The sequence below is a fragment of the Schistocerca nitens genome, chromosome 1 (genome assembly GCF_023898315.1).
Source record: "Schistocerca nitens isolate TAMUIC-IGC-003100 chromosome 1, iqSchNite1.1, whole genome shotgun sequence".
Lineage (NCBI taxonomy): Eukaryota > Metazoa > Arthropoda > Insecta > Orthoptera > Acrididae > Schistocerca > Schistocerca nitens.
The window spans coordinates 690,780,444-690,794,486 of NC_064614.1; the positions used below are offsets into that span (position 1 = coordinate 690,780,444).

A 14,043-nucleotide genomic window follows, 5' to 3' on the forward strand; every position below is an offset into this window, starting at 1 on the left:
AGGATTGTCATTGATTAGGCTTATTGTTGGTTGTGATGAAGTTTTGCATGCTGTATTTCGAGGTGAACTAAATGTGCTCATGTTGGAAATACGTCTTCCTTATGGCCAGTTGAAGCTGTTGTTGAGTGCAGCGGTCGCCGATAGCATAGATAGCGAAACAATCACTTTATGGCAGACAACTTACAAAATGCGAAGGGCTGAGCTTAGGTATGCTGGGCGACAGGCGGAGAGAGTCTCGGTTAGGAGGTGTCCTGCAGGGACACGCAAATTGCGGACACGAGGCATTTCGCTCAGAGGCCGGCGCCAGAGTTTTTACTGCTCCTTTGCCGGACGGCACCGGCACAGGACGCTAGTAATTGATCCCTGCAGAGGAGAGAGTGCGTCTCAGCTTTCGTAGGTAGCCCTGACACTTTTTTATTTTATTTTTTTATTTTTTAGCTTCACGAAGAACACATTTTTGGCCTGTGAAGGAAAACTTTTCGCTTCAGTCAGAAAAATGGGTCGGCACAGATTGACGTCCACAGCCCGGGCCTTATCAGAGTTCTTGCTTTTTTTTTTGGGGGGGGGGGTGCGCTGGTTCCCACGTCGGTGTTCCCGCGCGAAGAGAGAAGCGATGTCTTGATTGACAAGCTGACTGTGATGTCACGGCATGTGTCGCAGTGGAGAGAGGATTGGTCGAAGACAATCTGCCCATCTGTTGGGAGGAGGCAGTACCGAGCATTAAAAAAATACGCTATTGATTAAAAACACGGTCCACTAGTGGTGGAATGTGGTTTTTGAAACAACTCCATGTGGAGCATATGGTTTTGAAAGGCATTTAAGACTACAGATAAGAATCACGTTTTGGATGTTGTGCGGAGAGGATATGGGTCGAAATTAGACTGCCGGAGAGGAGTCGTGTCCAGACTACCGGAATTGTAAGTCTTCTGTGGCCCACCGTACTCTTGGGATTAGGTGCAAGGCAATTCTGGTCGATTATCGGTTTGTTGCCAAGAGGCAAATCCGAGCGAATTTCCTGACCGAGATCCTTGGTTTGTGGAGTATCGTACTTTCGTGTCTGGTATGAAGAAGCTGTTCCGCGTCCTGTATTGAGCAATAGAGGCTGATGGTGCGTCCATCGAGTCCCTACTGCGGCGCCTAGTTCACCGCAATGCACACATCCGACGGCACCTGGTATCACTAAGCTGCTCCGGCTCGATGGGAATGTTCTATGTCAGTTGCTCACCCTATACACCATTTGTCCCTGCAAACAGCAGCAGCCGTAGCTCGACAAACAGGGCTTAACATGTGCATGTAGTATCAGTGGGCGTGCTGTCCGTGTGCAGAATTGGAAGGCCCGCGATCTATCTGAGTTTGACAGTGGGCCGGAGATGTGATGGCCCGGAGACTCGGCACGATTATTTCGGAAACTGCATGACTTGTCGGGTGTTCGAGGAATGCTGCGGCGAGTCTTCAAGAGGAGGCCCAACCAAGGCGAAAATACTTCCAGAAATTGTGGCGTTGGGCGGCAAATTCGCATGACAAATGTCGGACGTCATAGGCCAGGCAGGCTGTCAAAACAGGATAGGCGGCGAACTATGGCTAAAATAACTTCAAACTCCAATTCTGGGCATGTACAAGTGTGTCTGAACACACAGTGAACCGAACTGTGAGCCTCCGCAGCCGACGATCCATGCATGATGTTGGCAACTACGACGGAAATAGGCATGTGATCATCGGCTCTGGACGTTAGCGCGGTGGCAGAGCGTTGCATGGTGTGAAGGATCCCGATACTTCTTCATCATGCTGATGAGAGGGCGTCCATCCGTTGTCTACCAGAGGAATAGCTTCTTAATACGTGTACTGCGAGACGGAGACAAGCTGGCTGCGTCTCCATTATGCTCTGTGAAACATCCACGTGGGCATTCATGGGTCCAGTGAAGCTCGTGCAACGCACCATAACGACCAAGGAGTATCGTACACTGGTTGCAGACACATTTACTCCTTCTCGTCGATAATGTTTCCCGACGGCATTTTTCAGCAAGATAATGCGCCATGTCACAAAGGGGATGGAATGGTTCGAGGGACACACAGTGGCGAGTTCCAATTGATGTGCTAACACCCCCCCCCCCCCTCCCCGTCTTGCCAAATCTGAAGCCAATCGAACACATCTAGGATGTGATTGAACTTGACGTCACCCCTCTCCCTGGAACTTCCGGGAATTAGGTGACTTGTGTGTGTGCAGATGTGGCGCCAGCTCCCCCGAGCGACCTACCAAGGCCTCATTGTTCTATGCCATGATGCGTCACGGCTGTTATCTGTGCTAAAGATGGACGTACCGGCTATCAGGTAGGTGGTCATAATGTTCTGGCTGATCAGTGTACATATGCGTGTGCTTTAGCATGTAGTTTGAGTCCAGTGAATTATAGTCGCGTTACGTTATCCACACACCAAGCGGGAACCGTGGTGTAGGGCTCCACCTTTTCCCAACTTTGTCAGTTGGACTGCAGCACTAGTCATCTTGTTTCTGGTGATGAGTAATTATGTTAGCTCAGCGTATTTCACTCTTACGTTTTTCTGATAATAAATCGGTATAATCATATTCAACATCTTTAATTTCAGTAGAGATCAGCGTCTACAACCCTTTATAAAGTAATTTATGTGAGTGAAAGTTGAAGTAGTGGAGAATATGTTACATTACGTTCACTTCAGTTTCACCATTAGGGCCAAAATATCAATTAGATAAAGGCAGATCTCCGTTACTCATTAGTATTATAGTGGTGTTGCTGTACAGTAACGCTGACGGATTGAAGTAAGGAGTGGTTTCCCACATTACCAAAATAAACTCACACTACAGATGTTTTATACCATTCAGCGATCCACATCCCAAGTATTTTTTAGGATTAAAGTTAAGGAAACAAAGTAAACTACAGTTGACGACTCCTTTACTGAAAACTTGACGAAACTGTGAACTTGATCAACTCAAGTATTTCATAGTTTTGGAGACGTCCTCCACTAAACGTAAATTGGAGATAACCATGCACGAGGTGTTTCACAATGGAAGAAATCAGAATGTTCGTCTGCGAACCCTCTGTTTTTCCTGTGCAGACAATTACTGTGCTAAGTTTAGATGTGAACAGCGACTGCAGCTTTCATTCTAGGAACAACCATGCCCCATCCACGAGCGCATGCTCCTGTTGAACAACTGCAACCATTTAAACGAGCTCATGTTATGGGCCCGCTGGAAACTGGGTAGACGCATCGACGGACTGCTGCACATGTTGGTCACAATGTATCGGTGGTGTGACGCTGCTTTGAGTAGTAGTCTACGGAACACTTACCACACCTGTAGACTAGGCTCTGGGAGCTCGCGTTGTACAGACGCAAGTCAAGATCGACGCACTCTTGGAGCAGTTGTGGCCGACCGAACATTATTCAGGTAGGAAATTCTGGCACATATTGCATCCTGTGTGTCACCGAGGGATATGAAAACTGCACCAGTGAAATTTGCACCCAAACAGAAATCTGCAAATTTTGCAAACAGTTTACCTGCGAACTACGTCACGGCCTACCTGCGCCCCGAGTCCTCCTCGCTCGCTCCCTCACTCCGGCTGTAGTGAGGTGCTGCGCGGCCCAGTCCGAGCGGCATCGAAGGCGACATGCAAATTACCAACGCGAGAAAATGTCCTGCTGCCGAAAGAAGAGCAAGAGTGCTACCAATTGTCGACATAACGCTCTGCAATATTCCGTTTTAGATACGCATATGACACTGGTCCTTCGTGTTTCAGTGCTTATATTCTACTTTCCTTCTTTTATGATGCATATCTGCATCTACAGCTACGTGACTACTCTGCTGTTCACACTTAAGTGTCTGGCGGAGGGTTCATCGAACCAGTTTCCCACTATTTCTCTACCGTTCCACTTTTGAACAGCGCGGGAAAAACGAACACCTGCGTCTTCCTTACGAGCTTTTTACGTTCTCTGCTTTCTCTTATTTTATTACGATGATCATTTTTCACAAACCATTTTCGCAATAGGGAGAGAAAGTTCGAGACTGGAATTTCCTGAAGAGAACCAGCCGCAACGAAGAACGTCTTTTTTTAATGACTGCCACCCGAACTCGCGTATCATATCCGTGACTGTCTCCCATATTTCACGAGCCCTCCTTCTTTGTACTTTTTCGGTGTCCTCTGTCAATCCTATCTGGTAAGGATCCCCTAACGCACAGCAATACTCTACCAGAGAACGGACAAGCGTAGTGTAGCGAGTCTCTTTAGCAAACCTGTTGCATCTTCAAAAATGGTTCAAATGGCTCTGAGCACTATGGGACTTCACATCTGTGGTCATCAGTCCCCTAGAACTTAGAACTACTAACTAACCTAAGGACATCACACACATCCATGCCCGAGGCAGGATTCGAACCTGCGACCGTAGCAGTCGCGCGGTTCCAAACTGCGCCCCTAGAACCGCTAGACCACCGCGGCCGGCTGTTGCATCTTCTGTTCCGGCAATAAAGCGCAGTCTTTGATTTTCCTTCCATGCAAGATTAGATAAGCGACCTTTCCAATTACATTAGTTCGTAAACTCTTATCCCTAACTAAGTTGAAATGATAGCCTCTGGAGTTGTGTGATTCGTCGTTTAACCGAAATTTAAGGGTCCTTTCAGTACTCAAGTAGATAACCTCAAACTTTTCATTATTTATAGTCAATTACCACTTTTTGCACCGTACAGATATTTCGGCTAAATCATTTCGCAGTTGGTTTTGAAAGTCTCATGATTTTAGTGGATGATCTTCAGTGCGGATACACAATTACGTCCGACCTCCTGCGCGAATCTCGAAGTAGCGAGCGTTTATGGCATGGACGATGATAGCGGATAGTTGGCGCTAGATAGGCGAATGGGTCGGCCGAGAGCGTGCCGAGACAGTTCACGCAATTGCGATAAACACTGTGTTGCGATAAACACTGTGTCCGGGTGGCAGGAGATCCAGGGTTTGAATTCCGCTTGCCTCTGATTCCACGAAAAGCCCCTGTGCAGCCGACAACAGCAGTCCTTTCCCTTTCATTTCCTTTCTCTCCCTTCCAACTTTCATTTACATAGTATGTATCTCAGCAGCGGATTCCACGTGGTGTCTGTTGGTTCAAATGGCTCTGAGCACTATGGGACTCAACTTCTGAGGTCATTAGTTGGTTGGTTGGTTTTTGGGGAAGGAGACCAGACAGCGAGGTCATCGGTCTCATCAGATTAGGGAAGGAGGGGGAAGGAATTCGGTCGTGCCCTTTGAAAGGAACCATCCCGGCATTTGCCTGGAGCGATTTAGGGAAATCACGGAAAACCTAAATCAGGATGGCCGGACGCGGGATTGAACCGTCGTCCTCCCGAATGCGAGAGGTCATTAGTCCCCTAGAACTTAGAACTAGTTAAACCTAACTAACCTAAGGACATCACACACTTCCATGCCCGAGGCAGGATTCGAACCTGCGACCGTAGCGGTCTCGCGGTTCCAGACTGCAGCGCCTAGAACCGCACGGCCACTTCGGCCGGCGTGGTGTCCGTTCCTTCGGACATGTCCGAAGGAACAGACACAATGCGTTCATAGAATACCTTGCTGTAACACTTAGCAGGGATATGAAATGGAAATATCACACAGACTCAGTCGTAGATAAAGCAGAGGCAGACTTCGGTTCATTGTTAGGGTACTGTGGAAATGCAGTCGGTAAGCGAAGGACACTGCATAGGAAACACTCGTGCGACCCGTCCTAGAACACTGCTCAAGTGTGTGGGACCTTTACCAAATAGGACTAACAGGGAATGTCCAACGAAAAAGACGAAGGCAGCACTAATGATAACAGATATGTTTGATCAGTGGAAGACTGTGACAGAGATACTGATGAAACTGAACTGGCAGACGCTTGGAGATGGTGGCAAACTATCCCGAGAAAGCCTAGTTAGTAAGAGTCAAGAACCAGCTTTAAATTATGAATCTGTGAATATACTACAACCCGCCCCGTAGGGATACCGAGGACAGTTTGACTAACTACGGTGCCCAATGGAGCGTTTAAGAAATCGTTCTTTCTCCGCCCCATATGTGAAAGGAACGGGAAGAAATATTAATAACTGTTACAGTAGGAAGTGCCTGAGCTAGTGCACTTCACAGTGTTTTGTACAGTGTGGCTGTAGCTGTAGAATTATTTTTATAAAAAAATTGAGTTCATGTTTTACCCAACGCGTAGAGGACGCGCACACGTAGTGCTGGGAGTGGGAGAAGAAGCTACGCACAACTCATGTCAGTTATACAGGATGAATCGGAACTCCATCGACAAAATTTCAGGAGTTTGTTCAGGGATATTTTCTGAGTATTTTGGTACATAAAGACCCGTGGTCTCAGGTGGCGCGTTATGAAATAATAATGCAATTATTACATAACAACCTCTGTTACTAGAATTACCTTTGTTTGTGTGAAAATACTTCCATAATGAAAAACACTGTAATATCCAATCACCAAAACGTAATAACACGAAAATATATGGCTATATGTAAAGATGCAAACCTGCTGTTACGGGGTTAGCGTCGCAGCGGAAACAGCTGAGCATATCGTCTTCGTGCCGTTTATCCGTTGTGTTCAACGTGAACTCACAGACGAAATTCATATCGACCGATTCTCATGAATCAACCTATCCATACCCTTGTGTAACACAGTTAACGTACTAACACTGCTGAAAAGAAACAACCCGAGACTGGACCAAGCAGCACTGAATGCAAGCTTGAGGACCAAGAGTAAAATAGGCCTTAGTGTTGTCAACATCAAGTTCCATGAGATTTTGTCTCCAAACAAGATGTGCAACGCATACTGTCAACAATGTCACTGTTGTGCAGATATTTCTAATGCAATACCGATGCAAAGGGTAAGAAAACTAATTAACTGTAATCACTCTGTAACGAACCACTGAATGCAACCTCATACCAAAATAGTCGGAAAATATCCCTAGCGAGCGGAGTGGCCGCATGGTTTGAGGCGCCATGTCACGGATTGCGTGGCCCCTCCCACCGGTGATTCGAGTCCTCCCTAGGGCATCGGTGTGTGTGTTGTCCTTAGCATAAGTTAGTTTAAGTCAGTTTAAGTATTGTGTAAGTCTAGGGACCGATGACCTCAGCAGTTTGGTCCCTTAGGAATTCACACACATTTGAACATTTGAAACATCTCTAGACAACTTGCGAAATTTTGTTGTTGAAGTTATGGTTCATCCTGTATACATCCAAAACCACCATTTCGTTAGATTGGCAACGAACGCATCTTATGCACATTACATGTAACATATGCTGATCCACAGGAACAGACTGTACTTTATTTAAAGTATTCTTTGTCCAATAGAAGAGATACGATTTTTAAAATCCGTGTTTGTAATTCGTATTTTATATTTGTGATTCAGGTTTTATTTTTCCGTTGTATTTTCTGAAGATCTGGTTGCAAGTAAAAGAAAAAAAAAATATTGGGACCGACAGAAAAAAAGCTGTTACCACTTCCGACTGTAAAAATTTTGGCTTTACAGTTCTCATTCGAGCAACTCCAGCCCTCTTAATCAGGACACCATATACGGACGGGCCTGCCGCGCAAGTCGCGTAGTTGGTGCGGGGGGGGGGGGGGGGGGGGGTTGTCTAGCGGACCCTTGATCTTTTCTGGGAGCAAATTTCACTGTGTGCAGTTTACAGGTTCCGGTCACTGAGGATCACTGGGAACCGTGTGCTTGTAACAGGACCAAGATCACGTGTGCCTGTGGCCTAGCAGCCACTGACAACAAGACATCACCGAGCACGGCTACTCTTGTGTCGTGAAAGAGTTGACTGGGCAGTGGAATGGCGCTCTGTCGCCTTCAGTGGTGAGAGTAGGGTCTGTGTGTACAGGAATGATCGACGTACACGTGTTCGGCGTAGACATGGTGAGCGGTCGATACTGGAGTGTATGCAGCTACCCCAGGCCTCCTGCTGTCGCCGTTATTTGGTGTTTCTGTAGGGTAGAGTAACTAGAGTGCCCGCTATATTGCACACGTAATCACCGTGCTGCTGCTGTTTCTTCGGCAGGAACATGATGTATTTCGGTAGGTCAATGCTTTACCAGGTAAGTTGCTGCTACTCAACGTGCTTTTCGTGGTGCACAAGAGCCCTGGCCAACAGGAGCAGCATATCTCCCGCCAGTACACATAGGGGACATGGTCTTTACTTGTCCTCCAGAGCCTGCAAGAACCTTTGCCAAACTGCAGCAAATGGTGCAAAATGCTCGGTACCATCTACTGCTGGATGTCATTCGGCACCTTTATGATCGTTTGCATGCGAGAATACACGCCTGCGTCGCTGTCGTAGGGGGTAAACGATGTATTGATGCGACTGTTTGAGCTCACTTTACTGTGACATGTGTGTTTCATTTGGTCTGAATTTATCATCATATATTCCTACAATGATAAACTACCTGTCACGTCACTTGTTCATAAAATGACCTTGTTCTTGTGAGTGTTCCTTTCCTTCTGGCAGTGAATTGTATGTTACGATTTTTTTAAATTGAAGATTTATTTTACTTATCACTTTCTTTGAGGTACGCAATGCACTATATGTAATTTATTTGATCCGTTTCATAATCGTTAAATCTGAATGTCTGTATTGCATCTTCCATTCTTATCACAACGAAGAGCACACCAATAAACCAGTCTTACATTTTAGACCACGATTGCATTCACCGTGTTTGGAAACCGTTGGCACGTCACTGAAGGAACGACAAGCCCAATTTACGTGGCACTACATAACAATGGATAAGAAATAAAATTTTGTCTTTAATTCCTCATTACTGAGTTTTTTTCTGGGAACTGGAGTCTCTTGTGCATATGATAATGTTCCCGTCACTGTTTCGACATCAGGAAATTACGAGCGTTTAACTTGAAGATTTTTGTTTAATTGAAAGAAGTAACATTAATCCGTTGAGAATTAGTTTCATGCTCGTACATGAAAGCTTACGTTTTCATCGGATTCAGTGCCGCCACCACAGCCGAGAAGAGGGCGCTGTCCGTCGGATTGTCGCAGTTGCAGCAGCTGCCGCTAGATGTCAGGGCGGTGGAGTCGCGCGCGAAGAGTTGGCAACAGTCCCCGCTGGCTGGCGGTGCGGAGGGGAATTCATTGATCTGCATTCTGCAGGCGAGGCGGTAGAGGCGGTGGGGCAGTCTGAAGGTAGCAGCCAAGTCGGGAAAGTGAGGTGTGCTGCCGGCCCGCGCGAGTGTGTGAATGTGCAGTCGCTTACCGTTTCGCGTCCCCTCGCCTTACGAGCGTGCCTAACCTGCTGCCCGGCTATCGTAGTCACAGTTCTGCGGCGCTTGTTACCGTGTGCCCGACCGAGAGAGTGGCCAGTCCGTGTAGCTCCGTCGCCGGTTGAACGTGACGTGTTGTGAACGGTGTTTCCGTCCAGGCTGGTCGTAAGCCGGGCAAGGGCGAGTGCGGTGTGCCGTCGGTACAGAGATTTCTATGTGCTAGCCGTTCATCACCAACAGCCAAACTGTGGGGCTCAGGGGCATTTTTTCTTCCGCCGCAGGGAATGTATTACCCAGTAAGTACGCCCACTACTTATGTCGATTAGTGCTCTAGGATAACGCAATACGTCTCAGCAATCGACCGCTGCTCCGCAGCGGTGTGGTCGCTGAGTATACTTTGTTCATCAAGTCGTCAAAAATCAGAAGCGTATTTCTGTGGATTTTGTTTGTGTGTGTGTGTGTGTGTGTGTGTGTGTGTGTGTGTTTTGTTTATCTGTGTAGGTGCTGTCAGACGAAGTTAGTAAACTGTATGAGGAGGGTTCTACGTATAGGAATAGTAGTTGAGAGCTAGAAGAAATGACTATAGCTGTTAAGTGTGCTATAATACTGTTTAAACTGTGCTTGCATCGTTGATAGCGATATTGGTTGCACGCTATTGCGTTCGTGTGAATTTCTTATTTAGTTTACCATCGCGCAGCGAATGAGCTTTTGAGACTCAGTCCATAGATGTGATTTACGATTTCTACTTGATATGCTATCCGTATCAATTATCGTTCTTTCTTGTAATATTTATTTTTTGCTCTTGAATTAGCAGGAATATTGGTAAATTAGGGGCGTATTGACAGTGTAATGTATGGTCAAAAGCACACGTAATTTTCCTTTTGCGAGACAGGAGCCTCATTTAGTAAATGATTACCGGAAATGTCTTGATTACCGAGCAAGAATGCCGGAATGGGAACTGACGACACAGTACTACTAGTAGTACGCCGGCGGTTGAGAGTTATTCGTGTTTACGGCGAGTGACGAAGTGTGATCAGAGAACTTCGTAAGCGAAGAGTGTACATTCGCTTGGCGGGTCAGCGGCTGAAGGCCATTTTGCTCTCTGGCATCAAACGCCGCCCAAATATTGCGGAGTCAGACTGGAGATGGGATCAGTGACGTTCGGGGATTCCTTTTTGACAGGGAATTTACGTAGTTACAGTATTGGTTTCCCATGTTTTCTGTAGCGCTCACGGGAACGTCATTATTATTTGGACGAAATATCCATTTTAGATTCGTTCAATGTATAAACGCTTTCTATAAAAATTTAATGTGCGTAGTATCCATCCCCTGTCTGATTTAGTTTGGGTGATATATTGGCATTGTTTGTGATATAAGTCATTGTTTTGTTCTCGTGATTCAACAATACATTATTAAAAAACTGACTTTGGGTTTCTACCGTGACGTATTAGCGTAAACAGCAATTGTGTACCATATGGAAGCGCAACTAGTTCATTTGTTCTGCGTGAAACAAGATTTCGTTGGAGATACCATTTTCACAATATGGAGAAAAACCGAATAATGTTTCATTTTATTTTTGTTCGTAAAGTGCTGTGCTCTTGTCAAATTGTGATATGCTTCTTCCAGTAGTGATTGGAACATGCTTTATTTAACATTTTGGTAACTGTTTCTCAAAGGTAATCTGCTTAGATTACAAAATAACACTAATGCATCTGTACGCAGCGACAGGAGCCACCAAAGAGATGCGTCGAACTTCCCCAGAACGAAAATTTATTGCGCAGTACATGTAAGTCCTACTATAGTGTCGCCCTGCTCTCTGTAAGACATGCGCACAGGCGACAGTTACACATTAGGACTGTAAATATAGTTCGATCATTGTGGATATGGTACTGTTTGAGAAAAAGACATTCTCGTGTTATCGTGTCTTTAAGTGTGATTAAGAAAAGAAAGCTTTTGACCAAGATGGTCCATTAATAATCGATAGACATCAAGTTATTTTTGTTAGCTAATTATTGTACGTGCGCATTTAATTTTATGTAGTGTTCGTGAGCATGAATTTAAAGAGTGGATACGCTGCGATAGTCATGTTGGATGAATGACGTAAGCCATAAGGGAGAACTCGTCTTTCAGAGTAGAGAAGTTCGCAAGATAAGTTTCAAGGAAAGTCACTGTTTCTGGTTTTCCGTGAAATTGGGGCCGAGAAACGCGTGGAAGAGCGTCTCGCGGCGGTGTTTTCATCGTGAAGCTTCAACGTGCCACCTGTTAGCAGTACGCCCATATGCACCAGTCTGACTCACCCAGTCCGTCTGCTGTTTGCGAAAAAAGTCCCGGCGTTGAAACTGCTACGGGCGATGCCTCTTTCTTGCCCTTGATTCATACCTTTAATCAAATTGATTGGTTATTTCAGTCGCTGGTAACTTTTTGCAGATCCGTATTGGCGATAGTTCAGTTTGCGGGTGGAAGTAGGATCGAAAGCATTTTTGCAATCGACTCCACGTGCTTGCTGATATGAACTTCGTGTTTTGAAAGTAGTTGTAAACAAACTTTTTAACAGTTGAGACCAGTTGAGTTTGTTTCCCACCGTTTTGGCAATTGAGGAAACTGCTCCATTCAGTCTGTTTGTAGGAGACGAGCTGAATTATTATTCTTTAGTGTTGCTACTGTATATTGAAGAGGTACTCGTGGAAGGTGTAGTTTGCAAAATAATATCGGGAAAGGATAAATTCTGAACCAGGTAGAAACTGCACAGTATTTTTGTTTGAAAACCCGGGGTGGTCCTAAATGGTGCTTGAAGATAAAACAGCGGAAATATTAGATACGTCTGTCAAACTTTGTGAACTTTGGGTTCATTCTAACATGCCAGTTGCCCTGTTTCATTGCAGACTGAAGTTGCAGCATAATGTAAACTAGTATTTTTGTGAAAATACTTTACCTGCTCATTGTTAAATGTTTCTTAACAAGCTTGGGGAGCATGTATAGTCAGTGTTCTTCGCAGCATGTCTCCATTTCCCATATTTTTCTACACCAAATTACGTGACCTCTTTAGGTTGAATCTGTTTTGAGCGAATTGGAGTTACTTTCAAAATACATCTGAATACGAAAAATGTCTAATTTTTTAGGAAACAGATTAAATGAAACAATAAGTTCACTGTTACCAGTCACCGTTTTATTTATTTCCACGACGCGTTTCGAAGGTTTAAACCTCCATCATCGGGTGGATTTACATTAGTAAGTATTACATTTGTGTGTGTGTGTTGTGTTACGATTTTTGGAGGAACTTGTGGCACTGCCTTCAGTGATCACAGGTTCCTTTTGCTGTCGTAACACATCACATGTATACTGCCACATTTGTAAACAAATATGGCCATATTTGTTTACAAATGTGGCAGTATACATGTGATGTGTTACGACAGCAAAAGGAACCTGTGATCACTGAAGGCAGTGCCACAAGTTCCTCCAAAAATCGTAACACAACACACACACACAAATGTAATACTTACTAATGTAAATCCACCCGATGATGGAGGTTTAAACCTTCGAAACGCGTCGTGGAAATAAATAAAACGGTGACTGGTAACAGTGAACTTATTGTTTCATTTAATGTCAGTAACAGTCACGGTAAAGCCTAACCTAAAAATGTTCGCATTTAAAGGAAACAGATTATCACTACGCCAACTCTGTAAACCTAAAATTGTGTGAATTTTATAAATATTGTAGCAGCGAGTTTGCTTACAGTAACTTCGATGATAGAATAAAGTTTGGTGACAATATACAAATTAGCTTGTTCAGCGAAATACTTAATAAAATTGATCTCAGTATTTGAGCTTTGGTGTAAACAACTTCCGTAGTCTGTTTTTAGTTTGGGTATATTTCTAGGCATCCACTAGTAATATATAAAAACCGGAGTTTCAAAAACAGTTAATCTGTTTTGTGAGAGAACCTTTGCGTTTTGGCAGGACGTAGGTAACAAATATAAGGCAGCGGAGATTAAATTTGAACGATTGGCGGACTGACGCGGTGATTGTGACTGCGGCGAGAGAATCGTGCAGCTGCCCGGAGGGATTGTTTAATAGAACATGTGCATGTGGCGCAGGCCGTCATGCTACCAGACTTCTGCGCCCGCCTCGTTGCCAGATGTCCAGCCGAACTTCGCGCCCAAGCCGTCGTCCGCTGCTAGTACGCAGAGGGCATCCCCCGATCACATAACCACGTGTTAGCTCTGTGTATGCCTAATGCGTCATCACACATTTACGGACTGATGACACATGTCAGTGTAATTTCACTGCAGTTACTCACTTTAATGGCGCCGGAGAGCAGCTTTTACTTCGATTCAGTTATTTAGGACACCGGTTTAGATTTTTCTGACCATGCGCCGGCGTAACGTACATCTAAGAAAGGAGTGAGGGAAGATTTTGTATGTGTTGTTGGAGAACTCTATAATACTTTTATTTATTCTTCTAGGAGCTGACTTGAACCCAGATATCATGGGTGGGGGAAAGTGGAGACTTTCGGTAGAGTACGGATCAAGGAAGAGAAGTACGTGCTCTCCAGTTAATTAGTGTTTTGACTCCTTGCAGCGAGTGTTTATATATCGATGAGTGTGGTATTTAATGAACGAGCATAGCATACAAAGTCTAATGGTATTTTGTAACTTAACATTCCGCAAGAACACACATTTTTCTATCGCTTTATGAAACGAGCGCACACCTGTCCACTAGAAACGACTTGACATTGACTTACAGAAAATTTATTTCTTGTGTGAAAACGTGACCA

At 44.9% G+C, this 14,043-nt stretch overlaps 1 protein-coding gene across 10 annotated transcripts in view; it reads left to right on the top strand.

Moving 5' to 3' along the window:
- Positions 1-9,164: 9,164 nt before the first annotated feature.
- Positions 9,165-14,043, top strand: part of LOC126259353 (RNA binding protein fox-1 homolog 3-like) — a 456,111-nt gene continuing 451,232 nt past the window's right edge. For all 10 annotated transcript variants that reach the window (XM_049956084.1, XM_049956093.1, XM_049956134.1 and 7 more), the window contains exon 1: positions 9,165-9,566. In XM_049956084.1, coding sequence (XP_049812041.1) covers positions 9,555-9,566 — 12 coding nt within the window. In that variant the 5' untranslated portion in view covers positions 9,165-9,554. The remainder of the gene's footprint in view (positions 9,567-14,043) is intronic.